At 56.2% G+C, this 24,111-nt stretch overlaps 3 protein-coding genes across 5 annotated transcripts; all 3 read left to right on the top strand.

Moving 5' to 3' along the window:
- Positions 1-2,659: 2,659 nt before the first annotated feature.
- Positions 2,660-7,618, top strand: CDKN1A (cyclin dependent kinase inhibitor 1A). Its single transcript, XM_086862239.1, has 3 exons — positions 2,660-2,751; positions 5,262-5,675; positions 6,393-7,618. Exons 2-3 carry the CDS (start codon positions 5,270-5,272, stop codon positions 6,440-6,442), a joined length of 456 nt encoding a protein of 151 aa, XP_086718365.1. The 5' UTR covers positions 2,660-2,751; positions 5,262-5,269; the 3' UTR covers positions 6,443-7,618.
- A 1,552-nt stretch (positions 7,619-9,170) lies between these two features.
- Positions 9,171-23,082, top strand: RAB44 (RAB44, member RAS oncogene family). 3 transcript variants are annotated; one of them, XM_086862231.1, is made up of 17 exons: positions 9,171-10,033; positions 11,333-11,575; positions 11,671-11,785; positions 12,030-12,201; positions 12,449-12,592; positions 12,893-12,983; positions 13,092-13,187; positions 13,470-13,657; positions 13,973-14,021; positions 14,311-14,405; positions 14,894-15,288; positions 18,538-19,092; positions 19,566-19,647; positions 19,979-20,093; positions 20,772-20,873; positions 21,686-21,762; positions 22,206-23,082. In XM_086862231.1, the coding sequence occupies exons 2-17, from the start codon at positions 11,366-11,368 to the stop codon at positions 22,291-22,293; spliced, it is 2,574 nt and encodes an 857-aa protein (XP_086718357.1). In that variant the 5' UTR covers positions 9,171-10,033; positions 11,333-11,365; the 3' UTR covers positions 22,294-23,082. The 3 variants fall into 3 exon arrangements, with proteins under 3 accessions (XP_086718357.1, XP_086718358.1, XP_086718359.1); XM_086862232.1 differs by lacking the exon at positions 13,092-13,187; XM_086862233.1 differs by lacking the exons at positions 9,171-10,033; positions 11,333-11,575; positions 11,671-11,785; ... (6 more) ...; positions 14,311-14,405; positions 14,894-15,288 and adding an exon at positions 15,332-16,767.
- Positions 16,973-18,060, top strand: LOC147649423 (uncharacterized). Its single transcript, XM_086862002.1, has 2 exons — positions 16,973-17,786; positions 17,896-18,060. Exons 1-2 carry the CDS (start codon positions 17,061-17,063, stop codon positions 18,058-18,060), a joined length of 891 nt encoding a protein of 296 aa, XP_086718128.1. The 5' UTR covers positions 16,973-17,060.
- Positions 23,083-24,111: the final 1,029 nt, after the last annotated feature.

The following is a 24,111-nucleotide window of genomic DNA, read 5'->3' as shown; positions in this document are numbered from 1 at the left end:
TAGCTCATCCTCCCTCTGCACTGATCCTGGTCCACAGTCCTGTCTGCCCTTCTCCTCCTGCTCCGAGCTGTGGGATCAAACACCGTGAATCACCTTTGGGATTTTCTTTTTTTTTTAAGTTCCTGTATCGCCTTCTTAATCACTCTTCCCCCCTCCCGCCCGCTTTTTTTTCCTCTGGTGATGCCACTGCAGACGTGCCCATGGACTTCCTGACCCAGAGCCTGTCGCCATCCCTCTGCCCGCTTCCCATTTCCAGCACCCCACTCGGCTGAGGTCTCGGTCTCCCCCGATGCCGCGGCCGGAGCTCCCCTCTCCCGGAGGAAGGGAAGCGAGAGTGGAGTTTGTGAGGGGCAGAAACCATCCCAGAGTGTGGGGAGTGAACCCCCACCCCACCAGAAAATCACTGACAGAATTACAGAGTTACTTTCCTAAGGGAAAATCTACATCTGATTGATTCTTTCACTGGTTTAGTCCTGGGATGAATCACTGGTGTAACTGGGATGTTCCCAGTGGCCAGCCTGGTCGGTTATCTCACTTTTTGAATCCCTCACTCTTACATTACTGGGCCCACTCTGGGTTGCACAAGCTCTTTCCTCTGCCACTTCAAAAAGCTGCTGGTGATGTTCCCATTTCCTTCTGTGCACTGGCAGGCGTGGGAGGGAGGGGGCCATTTATGGAAAAAAAGGGATATGTTTTAATCAGGGAGCATCCTCTGGTAAATGCTGCTTCATCCCAGAGTGCCAGGTGGCACTGGAGCTGCACTGAGCCGGGGATGCCCACGGTGCTACCGGTGCGGTGCCGATTGCATCCCTCACACCCAGAGGGAGCAACCCCACACCTGCAGCTGGAGCAGAGCCGGAGCTTGGCAATGAAATGATCCACAGCCACACAGCACAGCAGTTAGCTCTGCAGTGAGCCTCTCAAAGCTGCTCCTTGCACCCAGGAGCAGAAATCATTCCCAGGTGGAAAAACCAGTGACAGCTTCCCTGTCCCAACTTGCCCCCTCCTCTCCCTGCCTCTTACAAACAGAAGGACAGGATGAATTTTGGAGCCTTTAAGTCCAGATTGCAGCTTTCCAGGATGGATTTTCAGCAGTGTGTAGCATGAATTTAAGATTTCCCATTCCCCATCCTCATTTCACCTTTCATGTCCATCCCACTGTGCCTGTCTGGAGGCAGCCAGGGGCTAAGCAGCCACCACTGATCCAAATCCCAGCACCTTGGCACAAGCCCAGCCCCACAGAGTGGGGATGAGTGATTGCAAAATCCTGCAGCATATGGCAGCCTCCAGCCAAACATGCCCAAACATATTTTCCAGCTGCTCTGGACAGTGGGGAGCTACTGGTCCAGCTGGAAAAAGCAGGAGTGGTCTGCACACCAAGGGTCCTCCTCAGCTCCCCGGCACCTGCTGCCTCCAGGAGCTTTCGAGGAGACCTGGCATTCCCAAGAGATCACTTTAACGTGGCCTTTGTCACTTGGAATTGTGCTGTCACCTCCTTGTGCCCAGGGGAGCAGGTTGTGTTTGTCCCTGTGAGCCGTGAGGTCTGGGCTGGGAGGGGCTGCAGGACACGGCCCCTGTGCCCGGCTGTGCTTGCTCCGAGGGCATCCCTTCCCTCCTCCCTGCGGGGCAGGTGCCCTCCAGGCCCACAGAGTAACCCCAGCAGAAGCTGCCCTGGCTTCCCACCTTTCCTGCCTGTGGACTTGGATGCATTTTCCAGCTAAGCCACAGATCCCCTCAAATCCTTGCCACAGGTTCCTGCAGGACATGCACAGACTTGTTCCCCCTCCTCATCCCTGCCTGGACATCTGCAGGACTCAGAGCAGCAGATCCTACTCCAAACACTTTTTTTTTCCACCCACAGCGGGTGCTGGGGTTCTGCTGGTGGAGCAGAGCCAGGCCTGGAGGAGACAATCCAGCTGGAGAGGCCAGGGTGGCCTGGGGCAGGTTGGGCAGTGCCTCGGGGCCAGAGGAGAATCATCACCGTGTGGTTCTCGGGTTGGCACCCCGAGGGGCTGAGCCACCCCTTCCTTAATCCATTCATCTCCTTCCTACAGTGGGTGAGTGGGACAGCGAGCGGAGCCCTTTGAGCCGGCTGAACTCCGGCATCTCCCGGCTGGAATGTGGCATCCCTGGATCCATTGCCAGGGCCTCCTTGTACCCTCTAACGAGGCGCTCCCTGCATCCCTCATGGGGGCGTCTCCCTGTCCCCTGCCCCTCTAGGAAGGGGGTCTCTGAATTTCCTCATGGGGGGTGTCCCTGTATTCCCTGCTGGGGGAGGTCACTGCACCTCCCACGAAGGAGCGCCCTGTATCTCCTGGCTGTTTCCCTCCGGTCCCTGATGCCGGGTGCCTACACCCACCTAGGAAGGAGTTCCCCCTATCCCCTGATGGGGGTCCCTCCATCTCCTGCTATAGGGGCGTCCTCGCACTCCTCAAGGAGGGGGTGTCCCTGTATCCCCTGACACAGGACCCGCCCTCCCTAGGAAGGGGGTCCCGGTGCCATGGTCCTGGCATGCCCGGGTCTCCCCTGGGCACATTCCCGACACCGAGGACGGAGCGAAAGCGGCGGGGGGTGTGAGAGGGCACGGTAGGAGCGGGGCAGCTGCCGTGGGGCCGGTCCGGGGCGGGGCGGGAGGGAAATCCCGGGAGACGCCGGGACCGGCGCCCGGCCCCGCCCCGCTCCCCGCTCCCCGCTCCCCGCTATTAAAGGCGGGGACGGAGCCGGCACCGCCAGACGCGCGGAGAGACGGCGGTGAGTGCGGGCGGGGCCGGGCGGGGGCAGCGCCTGGCGGCTCCGGCCCTTCCTGCCCGGGGAGGGAGCGAGCGCCGCTTTCCCCGGGCAGCCCCGGTGCCTGGAGCGGGGAAAGCGTCGTAGCGGGGGCGGCTCCGCCTGGGGCCGCGATCACAGCGCTGGGAGAGAGCGGGGCCGCGCCCGGTGCCGGTGCCGGGGCTGCCGGTGCCGGGGCTGCCGGTGCCGGGGCTGCCGGTGCGGAGCCCCCGGGAGCCCCCGGTCTGAGTCGCGCTCGCCCCCTCGCGGTGCGGGGCAGGGTGCTCGGTGCGGGGTGCGGGGCAGGGTGCTCGATGCGGGGTGCGGGGCAGGGTGCTCGATGCGGGGTGCGGGGCAGGGTGCTCGATGCAGGGTGCGGTGCGGGGCAGGGTGCTCGATGCGGGGTGCGGGGCAGGGTGCTTGGTGCTCGATGCGGGGCAGGGTGCTCGATGCGGGGCAGGGTGCGGTGCGGGCCCGGCCCCGCCGCCGAGCATCCTGCGGGGCCGGGCGGGGACCGGCCACCCCCGTGCCAGCCCCCCCGGGCCCATCGGTGCCATGAGCCGGGCGTTCTCTGCGCGGCATCAGCGGCTTCAGCCACTCCCGAACCTCAGCCCCTCCTGCTCGCCCAGCCTTCCCCGAACTGGTGTGACTGGTCCTGGGTGTCGCAGGTGTCTGTGGAGCCCCGCTGGGTGTCCCCCAGGGGTGCTCACATCACCCGGCTCGGCTGGAAGAAGTTTTGATGTGGCGGTGCACCTGCCGCTTCCTCGCCCAAATCTCGGGGTTCCCGGCCGGGAGCCCCGGGGCTCTTGCTGGGCAGAGGTCGCTGGAAGCGGCAGCAGCGCCGGGGGAGGGAGGGGACGATGACCCGGCCCCGGTCCTTCCCCCATCGGTGGCTTTGGCAATCCGCGGCCGTGACTCAGGGTGCGGTGCTATCTTGAGGCTCCAGGCTGGCACCTGAGTCGCGTCGGTGACCTGAGGATGGGGACATCGGCTCGTGACGCGGGCGGGGAGGGCTGGGGGTGTCTGATCAGGGTGACGGAACGTGTCCCTCTCCCGCTACCTGCCCGGACTTGCCTGGACATGCTGGGACTTGCCTGGCAGTGAGGTCACCCTTGTCAGTGTGCTCAGACTGCCCGGAGATAGGAAGCTGGATTTCTATTTTTACTCGGGGATGCTGAGTCTGAGCACAGGGTGCCCACGGGGGTGGCCCCAGGAACTGAACGTGGCCCCCCAGCCCCGGGCTGGGCACTCCCCACTGCCCAGCAGCACACCCTGCGGTGCCGTGCCGTAACGGGATCGTTGAATCATTCAGGTTGGGAAAGACCTCCAAGATCCTCGAGTCCAGCCACTGACCGATCCTCACCTGGTAAACTGGACCAGAGCTCTGAGTGCCACATCCAGTCGTTCCTTGCTTCAAGGAGTGGAATGTGGGGAAGACAGTGTGGCACAGGCAGTCCAGAATTTGGGGTGAAATCTTCCCTGCGGGAGGCTGAGAACTCACTTCATGGGGAAGTTTGGGGATGGGGAGGATCTTCTGTGGCCTGGCTTTGGAAGTCCCAGATTAGGTGGGAAATGGGAGCTATGAATCTTCTTTTTTAAAGCTGATTTAATGAGTGTGGCTGTCCCCACGGGGGCAAGCCTTAGCTCTGAAAACTCAAATCCCAGAGCAGTGCTGACTCTTATCAGCTGGACTCGATCTCGGAGGTGTTTTCCAACCTTAACAATTCTCATTCTGGTTCCTCATAAGTGGGGGTGTAGTGAGGGGGCCACTGTCCCCACACGTGTGTCAGGGGAAGGACTGCTTGGATGGGATGGATGGAAATGGGATGGAAAGGCTTTGTCATTTACTGGGAAGGTCAAGGCTTTTGGCACCGATTTGAAAAAAAACAAACAAGGTCTTGTTTCTGGTTACCCAAGAGCTCCTTGCAGATAAGGAGGGTGGTTAACAAAGTGGTCAAGCTTGTGGCATGTTCTTGCAGTTGCTTGAAGGTTTCCTTACCACCGGGTCTGGGTTCTTGAGATGAAGAAACTGGCCAGAAAAACATCCTGTTGCTTCACTTGCCCGTGTGCCAACTTGCCCTTGCCTGCATGGAAGTGGGAATAAGCAGGTTGGGCAGTGTCTGGGGACCAGGGGAGCATCATTCTGGTGTGGCTCTGAGGAGTGTTGTGAGTGGGGCCTGTGGCAGCATGAGGTGCTGGATGCTCTGACCTGGCAGGGCTTTGCCTGCTGGAGGAGGAATAGGGAATGTCGACATCTGCACCTTCCCCACCCTCCTGTGTTGCACTGGGCTGTGTCTGACCTCAGCCGTGCTCAAGCCTCTGCTAAAATCTCCAAAGTCAGAGTCGAGATGTCAGTCCCCTCTGGGCTGCCTCAGTGCAGACCCAGCCCAGCTCATCCCCCCTTGGCTACCATGTGCTTTGCCCTGGTAGCCAGCACTCTCCCGTGTTTGCTCTTGCCCTCCCAACCCCTGTAACTGGCTCTGGTTTCCCCGCAGCCGCCACGATGCCGCTGTCCCAGAGCAGGGCTGGGCAGACCCCATGCAGCAGCAAGGTGTGCAGGAACCTCTTTGGCCCTGTGGACCACGAGCAGCTCCAGCATGACTTTGAGGACAAGATAAGACAGCAGCTGGAAGAAGCTCAGCAGCGCTGGAACTTCGACTTTGAGACGGAGACTCCCTTGGAAGGGCCGTTCAAGTGGGAGAGGATCCTCGTGGCTGAGCAGCCGCCCCAGGGGGTTCACAGCCTGGTCAGGGCTGTCACCAGCAGTGACAACAGGAGCTCCTTGGCCCACAGGGTCCCCCCCAAGGACCATGTTGGCAGGATTTGCCCTGAGGAGTCTCAACAGAGCTCGAAGGCTTACAAGGCTGGTTCCTTGCAGAGTTTGAAACGTGGGCAGACCACGATCAAAGGTGAGCGCTGGGGCTGGTGTCACTCCCTGGGGGCTTGGTGGCACTGATGTCATGGCAGGGACAGACAGAGGGGACTTGGGTACCAGAGCCCTGCCTGGTTCTTGGGCATGGGGAGGGGTCCCACCCTCTGTGGATCTCTCCTAGGGAAGCAGAGCCCATCTGCCAAAGGGAAAGAGGCCAACAGCTGGGTGCCTTTCGGATGCTGGGGTTTGTGCAGGGGTCTGGCATTGGGCCTTTGGGTTTTATAGCTGAAGATGCCCCCAAATTCATCATCTTCAATTCCAATGGCCTGACCCAACCACAGAGTCACAGAATATTTAGGGGTTGGAATGGACCTTAAAGATCTTCTTTAAAGTCGCACGGGCACTGACCACTGACCAGGTTGTTCAAAGCCTTTATCCAACCTGGCTTTGAACATTTCCATGGTTGGGGCATCTAGAACCTCTGTGAGCAGCCTGTGCCAGTGTCTCACCTCCCTCACAGTGAAAAATTTCTTCCTATCCTCCATGGTCAGGGCCTGGAGTGGAATTGCACATGAGACAAGCAGAGATAATTCAGATTTACATCTCTGCTCTCCAGCAGCTTTGCATGGGGGCTTGAAGGTGAAATCCAGCTGGGCTGATTTTGGGGTGCCTTCCTGGGGACACGTCCTTCTTCCTGTCCTGCTGCTCCCAGCGGGCTGGAGACACTTTCCAACCCTTTCCCTCTTCCTTTCAGACTTCTACAGTGCCAAGCGGAGGATTGTCCCTGCGCGGCCCCGGCCGTGACTCGCTGGGGCAGCTGCCGACGCCGGGGGGACGTGGCTCCCCCAGCCTGTGCTGTGCTATCTGTACAAAGCGATGTAGAGTCTTTAGTTCCCTATTTATGAGTAGCTCTGGGGTCCTGAGGGACCTTCACTGTGTGCAATGTAGAGGAGGAGCCCCACGACGGGGCTGGAGGAGGACTGAGATGGGCCTGGTGGGATAAAGGCACTGCCCTGCCTGCAGAAAGTGTCCTCTGCCCTGTGCCTGTGGGTCCAAACGCCGTCCTTGTGCCATCCTGCTGCCTAGCTGTGCTCCATCCCCTGCCTAGGGGCTGGTCCTAGGGGGACACTTGTGTTCCAACCACCTGGTGGCACCAGATACCTTCAAGAAAAGTCACTGGTGTGGATTGTAGAGCCCTGGGACACCCTGGCTGCTGGCACATGCGGGTGGCCCTGTGCCCCAGCAGGACGGACCCGAGCACTTGTCCGTGTGTGGGAGCAGGGTGATGTGGAGGCTGCTCCTTCCAGGGCTCTGGGGAGAGGAAGCTGTTCCCTGGACAGCCCTTCCTTGGAGTGACTCACCAGGAACAGCCACCAGGGGACCAGCACTGCCCCTGGGAGACTTTGGGATCCTCTGCACTCTGCTGGCCCCAAACCCCACTTATTGTTGGCTTCTTGTGTGGTGCTGCCTATGCCCACATCCCTGCCTCCCTCAACACTGACACCAGGCTGGGGAGCCCCTGCTCTGGCTCTGTTTGGCTCCTCTAGGAAGAAGCCCTGCTCAGCAGCAGGGATGATGTTGAAATAAGGAATTGTAGCTTATTTTCCTGGACTTTTTCTTCTTTGGGGCTGGTGGGGAGAGGACCTCACCTGGCGCTGCTCTGGCACCAGGGGATGGCCTGGAGCAGAGGCTGCTCAGTTCCAGCACTGAAGGATGAGTCTCGGCACTTTCATGGGGTTCATCTCCTGCTCTGCTGGATTTGGACTCGGGAAATTGGTGCAAGATGGTCCCAGGAAGGAAAGGGACAGGGTTGATCTCCCACCTTGCACCACGATGCACTTTGCTGTCGGTGAAGCTGCCAAGCTCCCAGCACTAAATGTTTATTTATATTTAAAATAATGCTATTAAGTGTATGTGGGGAAAGGGGAAATACCTGTTTGTCTGGAAGTGTTAACTCTGAATAAACAGCTGTGCAAAGGATTTCTGTGTTAATGAGGATGATTGGGAGCAGGGGCTGGCTGGGGAGGAGGGTGTTCCAGGGGCTGGGGATCCCTCTGTGGGGGCTAAGAGGGATAAATCCTTGCCACAACCTCTGTGCTTGACCCCATTCCCTGGTGACAGTGGCTGGTGTCACCTGTGTGGGATGGCCCTGCAGGACCCCTGTTGTCCCCATCATTCCCTGTTCCCCTCTGGGACCCTGTCCCGTGGTGCCAGTGGCCATTGGCCATGGGCAAGCTGCTCCCCTCCCTTGGCCCTTCAAAGGGGCCCACAAGGGTGACCCAGGCTGTGGGATGGGGGCACAGGAGCATGTGGTAGAAATGTGCAGTGGCATTTCCTGGGTGGGACTGAGATCCCCTGGGAGTCAGGGATGTCTCTGCCACTGGCTGCTTCCTTGGAGGACCCTGAGCAAGGCTTGGATGCAGACTCAGGGTCTGGTCAATGTGAGAAATGACCTGATTTGCAGAGGATCCAGATGAAAATAAAGTTGATGGCAATGAACAACGTCCTGTCATTGTTCAGCTTAGGCTCCCTAAAGCATTTGCCTTTCTGTGGAGTGTGGAGTGTGCAGGCCTGTGCCCCTTGACACACACTCAGCCTTTGAGCTGCTGCTGAGTCAAACCCTACAGATTTAGCCCCTGTAATCTTTCCCCTTACGTCAGTCCTTCCAAAGCCCCCTGGCTGCTGCCAGGAGCTCCCCTCTGCTGTCCCCTCCCATTTGCCAGGAGCAGTGACAGTGAAGGAAATGAGAAATAGAAACGAGAAAGGAATCAGTGAAACCCCCTTGTCGGTGTTTGTGGCGCTGGGGAGAGGGAGCTGGGCACCAGGTCTTGAGCTCTGAGTCCCTGGGACACTCCAGGACTGTGTCCCCAGCTTGGGGACACAAAACAGTGATGGGCTCCCTGCAGCTGGGGAATGGGTGGAAACCTCCCACTTTCAGCCCAGGCTGTGTTCTGCTGTTCCCAGCCCAGCCTCAGCACAGAGCAGGGATGATCAAACCCCCACAGAGGAAGGTTCAGGTGGTTCCCTTCCATTGTCCATGCTCAGTCCCCTTTCACTGACACCTTCCAGCATCTCACTGGGGTTGGATCTTACCTGCCCTCCTGAATCTTACCCTCCCTTTTGGATTTTACCCTCCCTCCTGTGTCTTACCCTCCCTCCTGGGCTGTGCCCTCCCATGGCTGCTTCTGGTCCCGGTGCTGGAAGCATGATGCCAGAGTCTTGCTGGGCAGAGGGCACAAATCAAGCTCTCCCAGGGATATTTAGGGTTTTCCCTTCAAAAGGGAAATTTTTCTCCTCAAATCTTTGGGGGAAGCAAAGCCAAATCCAGCCTTCTGTGTGCAGCAACAAACATTGCAGAGGGTTGCAGGACACGCTGAGGCCCCCAGCCCGACCGAAGGAATGCTTCAGTTTGGGGTAAGCAGAACCAGCTTTGCCCAGAGTGTGGAGAAGAAGCAGCCAAGCTTTTATCTGGCCCATAAATGCCCTGATGGAGTGGATGGACCCGAGCTCCGTTAGGTTAAACAGCAAACGAGCAGGGTGTGGCTGGTTCCCAGTGAGGGATTTCACCAGTTTAGGGTTGGGGCATCAGCTTCCACCCCACAGCTCCTGCCCTGCGAGCCTGGGCTCAGATCTGCTCTGAGCCAGGGGATGTTAGTTTGAATTATGCCCTAGAGATACCAGTGTTTCCTCCTGCCTGAGTTCTCTTCACATTTTGCAGCTAAAGGGCAGGAAAAATGCCTGTGGTCCATCTGATCCCTCAGGAAGCTGAGTGCTTGCAGCCCACGGGCAGGCAGTGGGTTTGCTGCTGGGTTTAAAGCCAAGTTTATAATTCTGGCAGGAGCCTTATAAAACCATCAGAGAACAGCACAGGGGGAAGATCTTCAAATTCTGGGGCAAAAGAACCTCCACAGGGGGGTATTTTCAGGTTGTTCTGTCTTTGGCAGGATGTTATAATCCGGGAGTTACAACTAATCTTGTATTTTGTGTTATTTGGAGTCTTAAAACAACATTTGCTGTTCATCTGCTGTTCTTCCCCTCACTCCAAACACCCCCCAGCCCCAGACTATTGCAAACCAGGACAGGGTGGGGACTTTTCTGCCCTTCCCAATGGCACTGGCAGTGCCTTTGCAGAGCTGCCCTGGGATCTGAGGACTTTGGGGGCAGCGTGACCCTCTGATGGGTCCTTCCCACACCCCACTTGCAGCGCAGCAAACAGGAAATGTGTGAGCACCGGCAGTTGAGTGTCAGAACGGAAAGTGCCTTGGGTAAGAGAGACAAGAGCGGGGCCACGGGGCAGCTCGGGCACCCTCGGGGTGGGACCGGAGACCCCCTGGCCTGGGGAGCCCCTCGGCCTCGTGTGCTCCAACTGAGGATCCCTCTTGGCAAGTGGGGAGGGTAAGTCCTGCTGCCCTGGGGATAACTCAGGCATCACCTTAAGAAGTAGAAAAGGGAGGGAAATAAAAGGTTTTTCTTGCTGTTGGTGATCCAAAGGGGATTTTCCTGCTGCCTGTGAGGGACTGTGGCTGTCCCTTTCTGAGGGCTGGGAGCAGCACAGGGAGCTGTGGAGGGAGGACACTGAGAGCTGGTGATGCCATGGGGGGCCCTGCTTGGCTGGGGGGGGGCATAATTCCCATCCCATCCCATCCCATCCCATCCCATCCCATCCCATCCCATCCCATCCCACCCCCCTGCTTGTTCAGTGCCTCCATCATGTGGTAGGCTCAGCTCACCTGCCCTGGGGCTGGGACAGGTACCCAAGGGCTTCTCCATGCCTTAAATAACCCCCCTGCCCCCCAGAGCTCCCACTTCTGCTGTCTTAGAGGCTGGGACCACCACAAAGCTGTTTCTGGTCCTGTGGGACTCTAGCAATTCCACAAGACCCTCTGGCTTCAAGGGTCTGGGGCTGGTTTTGGGCCCTGTTCCCCATTCCTGGGATTTTACAGGATCTGTTTCTCATGGCAAAAGGAGGGGGCAGAGGGCTGGAGGAGCTGGCATCTCCCCAGGCTGGGAGTGCAGAGCTGGGCTCAGCCAGACCAAGCACAGCCCCAGCTCTGCATCACCGCTCCCCACGGCTGTGGTTTCCTTCCCTCAGAGTTTCAGCTTTGCCACGCAAAGAACAGCCCCTCTTGGGGGTGGCATGGTGGCTGTTGGTGACACGGCCACCCACCGTGGGGACAGGGCACTGGGGATGCCCAGTCCAGGCCCCACAAGCCTGGGCGAGCAGCAGCATGATGGAAACCTCCTGAGCCCTCGTGCCCTGTGCCCGGAGGTGACTCACGGCTGTGAAAACTGGGGGAGGAATTTTAAAAGGGCTGCTGAGCTCTGAGAAAGCAGGTGGAACCAGCACTTCCTGCTCACACCTCCAGCATCACCTCGGCTGGTCCTTTGCTGGTGTCACCTCCTGGCTGTGTCACCTCCTGGGTGGCCTTTGCTGGTTCTGGTGCCCTGTGCATCCTCCACATCCAGGAAAGAGCACAGGGAGATTTGGGATGGGTGCTTGGCTGGTGGCAGGAGAAGCTGTTCAGCAGCTGGGAGCTGGGCTGGGAGCCCCTGGGACAGCTGCTGCTGATCCAGGCTCCATTTGCACCATGCACTTGGAGATAAGGGCTTCCCTTCCTGCTGCAAACCCTCCTCAGCAACTGGGGGTTCTGGACAGCAGCAAAATGAATTTCCAGCTTGGTCCCTCTCCACCAGGCTGGAGCAAAGGTGTGTGGTGAGGACAGAGCCATGTCCGAGCGCCGGGCGGCCGCCAAGGGCCGGCGCTTGGGCTCCAGCCGGCGCAAGCAGCTGCCTGAGAGCTCCAGGGAGGCCCCAGCACCAGCACCCAGCCCTGGTGAGGAGCCACCATGGGCATCTGAGATAGTGCAGAGGGTGCAGCACCTCCTCAGCCACCGGGCCACGGAGCAGGGGGGGGTCATCACCCGCTCGGACGTGCAGGTGAGGATGGGGGCATCTCCTGGGGTCCAGCACTGCCAGGGTGACTGGAGATGGTGTCACGGGTGGGTTTTTACCCTGATTTGCTCTGGTTTTAGAAGCTGCAGGTGGAAGGGTTGCCGTGCAGCAGGGAGGAGCTGGAGCTGGTGTTTGATGGGCTGGATGCAGCTGGCACCGGCCGCTTGGGCACAGAGGAGTTCACGGCCGGGCTCCGTAAGTGCAGGCCGGGCTAATCCTGGACACAGTCCTGGGGCTCTGCTGGGGATGTGAAGCTCTGCCTTTGCAGCGTGGCATGGGATGAATCCTCCCCATGACCAGCTCTCAGCCCTTGGCTCACCTGCTGCAGGGCCCTGTTGTGCTGAACCCCTTTGTTGAAGCTGTGGAGGGGGAAGCGCTGGGGTTTGGGCTTTGCTGTTGCCCTGCCTGGGCACTGAGGATTTGGGATATCTGTCAGCAGGGCAGTTCCTGAGCTCCCAAACAGCTTCCAGGGAGCACCGGCGGCGGAAGACAGCGTCCCGCAGGGTCCGGCTGGTCCTGCCCGCCCCGGCGCTGGAAGGGGGGGACAGCGAGGAGCGCAGACACTTCGCTGCCTTTATGGAGCAGCTGGGCACAGAAAACCTCTCTGAAGAGTAAGTGCCCTGCTTGGCACCCACGGGTGTCCTGCACGATGGATGGACGGGGACAGGCTTGGGACAGGAGACCCCACCCAGGCAGGGAGCCCAGGAATGCCTTGGCCTGAGCACAGGAGCAGGGTCCCAGTGACCCCAGGGCTCATCGGTCCTCGCACATCTCAAAAATGTGTGAGTTAAATGACTTAGCTGGCCTGACTTCGGGGGTTCTGGGGGGATGCTCACCCCAAAACACCTCTCCCTGCAGACAGGAGATCTGGCAGCTCTGGGTGAAGCTGCGGCAGGATGAGCCCCAGCTGCTGGACAATCTGGAGGACTTCCTGGCCAAGATGAGGCACCGCATCCAAGAAGCCAGGAGCGAGAAGGAGGCTTTGGAGCTGACTCTGAACAAGTGAGTCACCCCAGGGGACAGGACAGGAGGGATGGGACAGGGATGGGGCCCTGGAGGGCCTGGGTGCTTTCAGCATACCCACCAGCGGCCGGAGCAGAGGTTTGGCTGATGTTTGGGGTCGGGCTCCCTCTGCAGTCATGGATGGGATGGCAAAAGGGCCGGGTCGGACTGCCGGACACCTCCGTGCTGGGTGACACCCTCCGGGCACACCCACCGCAGCCTGAGGCTGCCGAGGGCACTGTGGGCTCCCAGGGTCCTGCTCCCCCTGTAGCGGGGTCTCACAGCCCGCTGTCGCCACAGGCGTGTGGCCGAGCACGACAAGGACGTGCAGCAGCTCTGCGAGGCCCTGGAGCAGCAGATCCAGCAGGAACAGCTGCGGCTGCAGCAGCAGGTGGGTCCCTGCTGCTCCTGTCCCCCTTGTCCGTGCCGGGGGGACCCAGCACCCCAAACCCCCTCGGCAGCTGGGGGAGAGGGTGCCAGCGTCCCTGTGCCACCGCAGAGCACGGCCCGGGGGCAGCAGCAGGGCGAGGAGCTGCAGCGAGTGCTGGATGCCAGCCAGAGGGAGCTGCAGCGCTTGGTCACGGCGCAGATGGAGGTGGGCAGGAGCCAACCCCGCTTTGTGGCTCAGGGGTCTCTGGGCTGTGCTGGAACAACCCCACGGTGCTGCAGGGCTGATCCCGGGGTGTCCCCAGCACCCTGTCACACAGGACCCTCCCCACACTCCCCTCCATCCCCAGAGGACACGAGTTGAGTTTCCCACCCACCATCCTCAGGGGACGGGGGTGTCACAGCCCCGGGGCAGGAGGAGGAGGTTTGAATTATTGTGTGTGGGAGGGGATTTTGGTGGGCTCTGAGTGTCCTGGTTGCCATCCCACAGCTGGAGCGGCGCTGCCACAGCCTCCACAGCTCCCAGCAGGTCACCAGCATGGAAAACCAGCAGCTGGAGCAGAGCAACCGGGCACTGGAGCATCACCTGCAGCACCTGCACCAGCAGCTGCAGCAGACCCAGGGCCACCTGAGGACAATGAGGGCTACAGTGGTTTGGCAGCACATGGGGGAGCCCGGGTGAGCAGCTGAGTGACCCTGTGTCCCCACACACATCATTTCTTCCTGGATGGGCCTCAGCCATCATGGTGCTTGAGGTTAATCATGGCTTGGTGTGCAAAGCATCAGAGGAAAAGGCAGGACTATCGGCACCATGTGTCCCTGGAGGGCAGTGCCAGAGAGATGGGGGTGTTCTTCAGCCAGGAGGGCTCAGTAGGTCTGATCCAAGATTGTGGGTTTTGCTGCTCTCTCACTACCCTGACAGCCCTGGTGCAGGGGTGGATGTGGTGAAGAGGATGGAGCTCCCGTTTTGACCCTTGTGCTCTGTGTTTGCAGGGACAGAGTGGTGGCAGAGTTACCCATCGAGGTGCCAATGTCCCCACAGGTACTGCAGCTGGGGGCAGGGCAGGGTGTCCAGGGCCTTGTGCTGTTCCATTTGGGACTGCTGAGGAGCTCAAGAGCACAGGGTGCTCCTGCAGCACTGCCTCCCCTAAAAGCTCTCTCAAACAGGGCTGGTGCAGATGTTTGGGAAGGGAAAGGGTTGCAGCACCTTACTTTTTGTACCCCCAGGATTTTGGGTGGGTACAGCTGGATCCCTGCTGGAGAGTTCCACATTGTTCCAGGTGGATATTCTCCCTCACCTAGTGTTCCTCTTCCCACCCTGCTCCCCACAGCTGAGTCCTGGGAAGAGCGAGCAGTTCCGCTCCGAGATGAGGATCAGGCTGGGATCCCAGAGCAGCGAGAGCAAAGCCAAGAGCACCCACCAAGTGTAAGGGGTCCTGCTGCTCCCATGTGTGCTCCTGGGGTCTGTGAGGTGGGGCTGAGCCCCAGGCCCTCCCTCCATCCTCCACCCTTCCCAGGCAAACAATGATCTTTTGTCCTTTGAGCACTCCTCTCCCACCCACTCATCTCTCACCCTGGAGCTTACACCTCTTATCCCAGCTCATCCCTCCTTTGGCTCAGGAACTTGCTGTACCTGGTTGTGAGTTGCCTTTTCCTGTCTGATAATGTCAATCCGGGTACTGGGAAGAGGCCAGGATGCAGCCCTGGGTCTGGCTGCCTGTGTGTGCATCCCCCTTTCCCTTGCTCCCATTGCTGCCTGTGTGGACTCCAAGTGCACCCAGAGGGGAAATAAAATCAGGTTTGGAGAGGGATGGGGCGAGGGATCAGGGACCCTCTGGGACTGACTGGGGATGGGAGAGAGCTGGAGCCTGACCTGGGAGCTGGTTCATTGCCCCCATTTTCTGCCCTTTCCAGGGTTTGGGAAATGCTGCCAGCAGAAATAAACCTTCCTGGAGCCCCACGGACAGCAAGCTCTGCAGAAGAGGACCCCTTCCCAGAATCTCTGAAAGAGGAAGGTGTCTCTGACCAAAGCTCTTTGCTAAGAGAGATGAATGATGCAATAGCAGCTCTGAGCAAACATCTGAAGGCACAGGCAGTGGGTGCATCCCATGCCCTGGCAGACATGCCCTGTCACCCCTGGGACAATGCTGAGCCCCAAACGGGGTCAGAGGCAGCCACAGCTCATGAAACAACCCCTGGGGTCCTGCAGGAGACCCTTCCTGGAAATGTCCATCATGAGCTGCTGGAAGGAGACCTGCAAGAGGGAGCAGCCACAGCTGAGCTTCATGCTCTGGATGTGACACAGGCTGGTGCGTCCACGGGAGCTGAGCACTGCACGGCTCAGGAGTCAGGGGCAGAGCAGGGAGACAGCCCAGAGGAGGCACAGAGGATGTTATTCCTGCAAGGAAAGGGTGCTGATGTGGAGGAGATGGTGCTAAATGTGGCTGAGCATCTGGGAGAGAGCATGGAGGCAGGAGAGCAGGTGCTGATGGAGGTGGAGGGAGCAGGGTGGCTACAGGAAAAAACAGCTTGGGCAAAACCACAGCTCCTGGAAGAAGCTGAGGAAGTGAAGATAAGCCTGAGAGAAAATTTGGAGGCAGGTCTGAGACCACCTGAGGCTGGGCAGGAGGGCGTGGCAGCAGGACAGTGCCTTGCCATGGATGAGCAGCAGCCAGGCAGGACTGAGGCTGTTCAGGAGCCAGGCACAGTGCTGCAGGAACGGGCTGACCCAGCACTGGGGCTCCCTGGGAAACTGGAAACTGGGCTGGGAGAGCACCTGGGGCCAGAGCCACCATCCTGGGGTGAGGCACAAGTGGAAGCAGCCCATGGGGGTGGTGTCCCTGGAGTGACAGTGGCTCCTGGCCCAGGAGTGCTGGACAAGGAGTGTGCCAGGACAGAGGTGCAGCCCTGGGGAGAGACCACAGACTCCAAGGCACTGGAGGTGCTGCCAGCCCAAGCTGAGCTTGCAGGGAGCAGCAGAGCCAGGGGCGAGGAAGAGGAGGTGGAGGAAGCAGAGCTCAGAGAGGCAGAGCAGCAGCTGCAGGGTGAGTGTGCCATGGGAGGTGCAGGGTGGAGAGGGAGCGCGGGCTCTCTGGAGCCACTGGCAGTGGCTGTGCCACCCACCCACGGCCAAGGAGGAGCAGATGTGGATCATTCCTGCAAGGGAACAGATGTGGAACTGATGGAGGCTCACAGCAGCACCAACGTGGAGCTGCTGGCAGAGGTGGAGGCAGATCTGCAGGGCTGGAATGAGGCTGGATCCCCAGGGACACAGCAGGGAGGGGGTGTGGATCCAGGTGTGCAGTTGGAGAAGGAGAAACCAGAGGTAGGGCTGGGAGAAGAAATGGGGGCTGCTGCAGTGAACAGTGAGGGTCCTTCCCCAGCAGAAACACCTGTGGGCAGCCCAGACAACTGTCGGCTGTTCCCAGTTAAGTCTCAGGCACTGGAACTGGTGGAGGCCGATCTGCAGCTGTGGGGGGGTCTCAGCCCAGAAACCCCCCAGGGAGGGAAGGGGGAAGGAGCTGTTCAGCTCCAAGAGAAAAAGGAAGAGGATGGGGAACAAGGACAGGGTGAGCAGAGGCTGCCACACGAGCCTGTGCCCCATCCCAGTGGAGTGAGCCTGGATCAGGGAGAGGGGGCTGGTGCAGCTCTACAACCAGGGGGAGAAGCTGAAAGCCTGGACACTACTGAGGACCAGAGCAGTGGTGCCCATGTGCAGCTGACTGCAGAGGGGGATGAGCTCAGTCTGAGCCCGGGAGGGAGCACAGAGGCAGATCTGCAGCCCTTGGGTGAGGCTGGACCCCTGGGCACAGAGCAGGGAGGGAGCGTGGGTTCAGAGGTGCAGCCCCTGGATCAGGGGGATAAAGCAGATTTAGTGGAAGGAGAGGCAGAGGTTGCCCAGCAATATACGCCAGAGGGTCTCAGCTCAGGAGTCCTGTGGGGAAGAGAAATTGAAACAAATGTTCACATTGAGGAGGAGGAGGACGGAGCACAAAGACAGCAAGAGGGTGAGCTGCCACATGAGCCTGTGCTTGATCTGCAGGGATCAGGGGACAGGCAGGGAGAGGAGGCAGGTGAACACATGCAAACACAGCAAGAGGCTGAAAGCCTGGACACTACTGAGGACCAGAGCAGTGGTGCCCATGTGCAGCTGACTGCAGAGGGGGATGAGCTCAGTCTGAGCCCGGGAGGGAGCACAGAGGCAGATCTGCAGCCCTTGGGTGAGGCTGGACCCCTGGGCACAGAGCAGGGAGGGAGCGTGGGTTCAGAGGTGCAGCCCCTGGATCAGGGGGATAAAGCAGATTTAGTGGAAGGGGAGGTAGAGGATGCCAAGTCAGATCTGCAGCAGTGTGGGATTCTCAGCCCAGAAACCTCTTGGGGAGGGGAGGGTAGAAAAGCCATTCTGATTGAGGAGGAAGAGGATGGGGAACAAGGACAGGGTGAGCAGAGGCTGCTACACGAGCCTGTGCCCCATCCCAGTGGAGTGAGCCTGGATCAGGGAGAGGGCGCTGGTGCAGCTCTACAACCAGGGGGAGAAGCTGAAAGCCTGGACACTACTGAGGACCAGAGCAGTGGTGCCCATGTGCAGCTGACTGCAGAGGGGGATGAGCTCAGTCTGAGCCCAGGAGGGAGCACAGAGGCAGATCTGCAGCCCTTGGGTGAGGCTGGATCCTCAGGGACAGAGCAGGGAGGGAGTGTGGGTTCAGAGGTGCAGCTCCTGGATCAGGGGGATAAAGCAGATTTCGTGGAAGGGGAAGCAGAGGATGCCCAGGCAGATGTGCAGCTGTGTGGGGGTCTCGGCCCAGGGGTTCCATGGGGAGGGGAGTGGGGAAGAGCCATTCAGAATGAGGAGGAGGAGGATGGGGCACAAGGACAGGGTGAGAATGGGCTGCCACAAGACTCTGTGCTTGGTCCAGACGGAGCACGAGGCCAACAGGGAGAGGGGGCTGGTGAAGGAGTACAGCCACAGGAAGAGGCTGAAAGCCTGGACACACATCAGAGCACTGATGCTGATGTGCAGCTTCTCACAGACCAGCAGAAGCCCAAATCAGGCTCAGGAAGGAACACAGAGGCAGATCTGACACCTCTGGGTGTAGCTGGGATGTGGGAAGGGGAGCAGAGCCTGACTCTAGGTTTGGAGGCAGGTCTGGGTGCATCTCCCACTGCAAACCCATGGGAAGGAGCTGCTGCTGCAGATATGCCCTCTCCAACTGGGGCTGCTTTGTGTCCTGAGCCTGTCACTGCTGCAGGGGGCCCTGGACTGGAAGCAAATCTGGGTGCATGCATTGGTCCCAAGGGGGAGATTCTGGAGGAACAGGAATTACTGCAGGGAGAGAGGGCTCCTGCAGAGGGGAAGCCTCTGGATGGAGCTCATGGTCTGGAAGTGGCACGGGGAGAGAGGCTGGAGGCAGGAGCAAGGAATGGAGTGAAAACTCAGGGTGTAGGACTAAACCAGGGCCATGATGATGCTGCATTGACTTCCCTGGTCTCTGAGGTGCTGTTACAAATCAGCCCCCTAAAGCTGGAAACAATGATGCAGGAGGATGTTCTCATTCCAGATGCGTGGCAGCTTTGTGCTCCGGGACAGGCAGCTCAAAGGGAGCTTCAGGAGCAGGTTTCAGCACAGGGACATGAGGGGAGGCTTCACACAGTGGCCCAACAGCCAGAGAGGGAGACACCACCCGCGATGACACTGGAGCACACGGCTGCTGGACCTGCTGAGCATCCAAAGCAAGGGCTGCCACCAGCATCAACACTGCACACAGTGCGACCAGAAGATGCCGGGAGGGATCAGCTGGGGCTGGTCCTCAGAGACAACTCACTGTGGCAAAGGCAGCTCTTGGGAGAACAGAGCAAAGACCTGCTTGGTCAAAGAGAGAAGATGCAAGAGTTTGGTCAGAAAATGAGCCAAGAAGGTGATTCCAGCCCAGAAGAGCCAGGGGCTGTGACTGCAGGTGGGGCAGGAGCTGCTCCAAGGGGTTGTTCCAAAGCTGCCCTGGACCCAGACCACCTCTACAACGTGCTGTTCATTGGGGACTCTCATGTGGGCAAAACGTCGTTCCTGTACCGTTTGCACGCTGACACCTTCAACCCCCACCTCACCGCCACAGTGGGTAGGTCTCCTCCAGCCCCTCTCCGAGCACTTGCTTGGATCATGGCTGCAATTCCCTTTCCTCCACCCCGCAGGCTGCTGGAGGTCACCACATCCTGTTACAGCTCATGCCAAGCGTGTTGTACAAGCGGTCCCCAGGGGCCAACCACAACCACCAAGTCCCCATGCCTGGATGCTCATGGGCAGGAAATGCTGCTCCTCCTGGTGGGCACCAGCGACAGCAGCCTAGTGCTTTCCTCTCTGCTTTGCCTTTCAGCTCCATTCTCCTCTCTTCTCCAACCTGGTTTTATTCATCATGCGATGAGACACCTTCCCAAAATCCAACAATTAAACATCTAAAAGGCAGAGGTTCACTTGGGACCAACCCCTGGAGCTGCAGACTCAGACTACCCTGCATGACATTTCTTCTCTATCCATTTTCTGTCACAGGGCAGAACTCTACACTATCAAAATATCCTCTTTTGTGTCTTCCAGGACTGGATTATCAGATCAAAAACCTCGTTGTGGATAACAAGCGCTTTGCTCTCCGCCTGTGGGACTCAGCTGGTCAGGAAAGGTGAGGTGCTGTGCTGCTTAAGGACACAACCTGAGTTGTTTTTTTTTCTATGAAGTTTAGGGGCAATGAATATACTTGGCTTTGCTAAGCAAAGGTGAAGTTGCTCAAGGAGGGACTCTGTACGGTATGTGATCTGATAAAGCATAATAAAGGAAGTAATTAAGATAAAACCAGCACTCAGGCTGTTCCTACAGCCCCTGCCATCAGGACAGGAGCCAAATCTGGGGCTTGCCTTGTAGACCTGCATTCCCACCTTTTCCACTAGGATGTCACATCACTCCTAGGCAGAACCTCCTTAGACCATGCTGGTGATCATCCAAAATGCCCACAGGTACCACAGCATGACCAAGCAGTTCTTCAGGAAGGCGGATGGGGTGGTGCTGATGTACGACATCACCTCCGAGTACTCCTTCTCTGACGTGCGCTACTGGCTCAGCTGCATCCAGGTGAGGGAGGTCCCTGGCTCTTGGGACTGATAGGAGTGGCCAAGCCCTTTGGAAAGGGTACTCTGCACTGCTTTCATGATAAAATAATTTTTCGTGGAGGATTTAAGTCAGATGCAGATATCTTTCCCATGCTGGCAATGTTTCCCAGGGTAATTTGTTGATGGCATCAGTAGGGTAATGATCAACTCTTAAGCAATTAAACACTAGTGCAAATGAATGGAAAATGTTGCTTTTACATCAATAATAGTCCACTTTGAATCCTGGGGAATGGGAGGTGATTCAAAGCTTATTAAAAACTTCTTTTCAGAGATTTCTAGTTGACACAAAGCCAGTGTTTAAAAATGCTGAAACAAAATAGGATATTGCCTTGCTCAGTGCCTGTAAATCACAGCCAGAGCACCTTCAGAGGGGCTGCTGCAGTTGAGAACAAAGGAATTCGTTACAAGTGTAACTCATCCAGTGCTCTGTCCTCTGTCATCCAGACATGGGCAGATGATTTAAGGAAAAAAACATAAATCTTAAATGCTGTTGAACTTATTTAAGAATTTAAAGTTTTGTTATTAGCCCAAATCCATGGGTGTCAGTCATGGTGTTCCAGGACATGTGGAGACAATGTGGCCAGCTGGGATTCAAGGAAGATTTTGAAGCTGTCCTGATCTTCCCTTCATTCTCACTCAGGAAGCAGCAGAGGATGGAGTTGCTGTTCTGCTTCTTGGGAACAAAACCGACTGTGCTGCCCAGAGACAGGTCCCTACAAAGGAGGGTGAATGCCTGGCCAAGGTAGGTGGTGAAGCACAGCCACTCAAGCGAGGCGGGGACACCACCAACCTGAGGAGCTGGAGAAAGGAGAAAGCCCTTAATTTACCCCTCATGCATCAGTGGTTGCCAAAATGTTCTCTGAACACATCTCTCACCCTTCCCTGCCTTGTTTTTCTTTAATTTTGCCTCAGCACAACCTGAGTAAATTGGTTTATGGAACTGGGTTTGTAAATTAAAACATTTGCAGCTCTGCTTGTCTTTGCTGTGAAGTGTTGAGTATCTTCCCAGCATCATAAAAAATAATAAACCCACTGAGCCCTCTTCTGGTTTAAAGATATGGAAATTATCAAAGTTTGATTCATCTCTTCAAATATAGATGGCAAATAAAAATTAGGTGAGGAGAATGAAAAGAATTTCACCTTTACTGACCTAATTTTAAAGCTAATGGGATTTGGGCCAGAATCCACGGACCAGTTTTACAAATGGAGATGAGGGATAGATGTTTATTTTCCCAAACTGGTAGGGAACAAAAGAGTTGGGAACATCTAGTTATGCCTCTGTGTTTGCTCCCATTACCAGAGGGCATCACAAATTCTTCAGTCTGCACACTCAGCCTTTTCCTTGGTATTAAAAGCTGGTGTTGTAGCAACCAGAAATTAGAGATTTCACCCTTATATTCTAGTAAATAAGTTATTGAGTTATTTGTTTCCTTGATTCCCTCCTATTTCCCCTTGACAGGGACTGTCCCATGGCTATTTATTCCCATATTAAGTGGGAATTTAATGTTCCAGCGCAAGAACATTACATTTCTATTCGGGGTCTGTGTCTTCTAGGAGCATCAGCTCATGTTTTATGAGTGCAGCGCTGCCTCGGGCCACAACGTCTTCGAGTCCATGGTCAGCTTCATCAGGTGAGCTGTGTGCTTGGATTTTTCCAGCTGTCCTCAACTTAATTGGCTCCCTCCCTGCTTTTTAAACTCCAGATACAGGGATGTCACTGTCACCAGAGACTCCATGCCTAAATGTCAGGGAAAACTCAGGGCAGCACATGCTGGGATGAGCACTTAGCAGTGCCCTAACTTATCTCCTGAACAACCAGCATTGCAAGGAGGTGAATAAAACCCTTTTGGGGATGCTGCTGATTTCTCCCTGGCCTGACTGAAACAAGTTCTGCCTGTGATTTGATTTAGGCTGGCATTTTTAACAACATCCACAGCTCTCCGATCACATGGACCTGGAAGGATCCTGACTCCTTTTAGCCATGCTGAGCCTCTTGTTGGCTTGTCAAGACCAACAGCACAGCAATACAAAACAGGGGGGAAATACCCAGCTAATTTGCTTCCTTTTCTCTCAGGTTTCTCAAAGTTCGTGAAGATAAATTGAAAAATAAGGCAGAAGAGGTACCACAGGCACCCCAGAAGAAAAAGGGCTGCTGCTGGTGATGGACAGACACCCCACACATTGATTTGAAACTGCACCAACAGCCAGAAAAGCATCAAAACCGTCCATGGACACCTCCTCTTTCCCTGAGTGTCTTCCTTGCCTGATCGTCCTTGGATGCTGTGGAGGACCCCCTGCCATTCCCCCTGAGCACACCAGCCCTCCAAAATACTTCTCAGAGAACTTTAGCACTTTTAGAGAGCAAAATCAGGCCAAGAAAAGAGGCAGAAAAGGAGCCCAGCTGGGTCTGAGATGCTGCAATGATACTGGAAGCAGCAGGGAGTAAACCCAAGCCTTGGGACAGAAGAAATGAAAGCCTGAAGCCATCCAGGTGTATAAAACAAGGGGGTTTAGTGCTGTTGGTGCTCTGGGCTCTGGGGACTTCTGCTCTGGCTTTGCAATCTGATTGGATTTGATCAGGAATAATGAGATATTCAATATATTTTAAATGCACTTAAATCTCTCCAATGAGACATGGTAAAGCTAATTTTTCCCTTCCCTGGTTTATCCTGGCAGTGAGCAGTGATGGGGCTTAACAGAGACTATTGAATATTTTGCTCAAAATAAATTCAAAAGCCCCAAGAGCTTGTCCATGATAAGAAGAAGATCAATGCTTGCAAGAAGTTTTTTTCATTGTGTTGTCCCCAGAGCAGAATTCTGGACTATTGCAGCAGATCTCAGGCTGGGCAGAGAACGAGCTGCTGCATCCTGCCCTTCTGCTCTTTGTGAAGTACTGAATTGTTTTTAAATCCAGCTTGAAAAATCTAAATAAACACATGTCACAATTTCAAGTTTGTTTTGTTTTTTATTAATCTTTTTACAGCTTGATTGAACTATATTTCTACAGAAAAAAACAAGACATACAGACTAATTGAATAAGAATACAAGTGCTATATTTAAGTATTTTATATGTTCCATGTAAATTCCCAGCAGTTCAACAGGTGTATTTAAAGACTGTGCTTATGTGCAGAGTTTGGGGATATAATTCTGCCTAGTTGGGTTTGCTTTTTGTTGCCACTATTATTTATATATGCATAATGGAAAAGCATAATAGTAGCCAGTTTGTGCTTTTAGAAAAAATAGAGTCATAAGAGGAATTGAGCTTCTAGCAACACTATATATTTTCATCTATAATTATATTATATATATATATATATATATCAGCTTCACCAGCCAGGGCTCAACTTTGCAGCGACTCTGGAATTTCTGAATCTTTAAGGGATTATTTATTTTTTGTGCACACCCAATTTATCACTCCAGTACCTCTGTACCCTAAGTCTCCATCCCCTGTGTCTCCCCCCCACTGACCTCAAGTCATTTTCCTTTGGCCCAATCATTAAAGCACTTTATTTTCTTAATGCAATATATTCAATGCTCCTATTCCATGTTTATCCCTCTTTACTGTATTTCTTTATATAATATTTTTAGTGATGGAGCAGCTCCTCAGGAAGGGTTTATGTGGCTCAGAGCTGGGCCTGGGTTTGGTATTTGGGATATCTGGAATGGCTTTTTCTTACGGTTTGGGACCCTCTTCACTATTTATTCTTTTCTTTAAAAAATAATATAAATAAAAATGTACTTTGCAAATTTGATCCATGATAAGAGAAGCCCCATTTCAGCTGGATCAACCCAAAAACTTCTTTCTCCTGGGTCTGTAACACTTCCCCATGTAAAGCCACCTATCAGATCAGCTTTTTCTTTTGCCTAAATATGCTGGGATTGTACATGGAAGATGCTGCTTGGCCGAGTGGCAGCAGGATTGTGCAAGAAATGGTTTTATTTGATTCCAAAATGAAGAGTTGAGGCCGTGGAGGCTGAAT

The sequence above is a fragment of the Cyanistes caeruleus genome, chromosome 24, assembly GCF_971803275.1.
Source record: "Cyanistes caeruleus chromosome 24, bCyaCae1.hap1.1, whole genome shotgun sequence".
NCBI classification, from domain to species: Eukaryota; Metazoa; Chordata; class Aves; order Passeriformes; family Paridae; genus Cyanistes; species Cyanistes caeruleus.
This window is presented reverse-complemented; position numbering and strand designations above follow the sequence as displayed.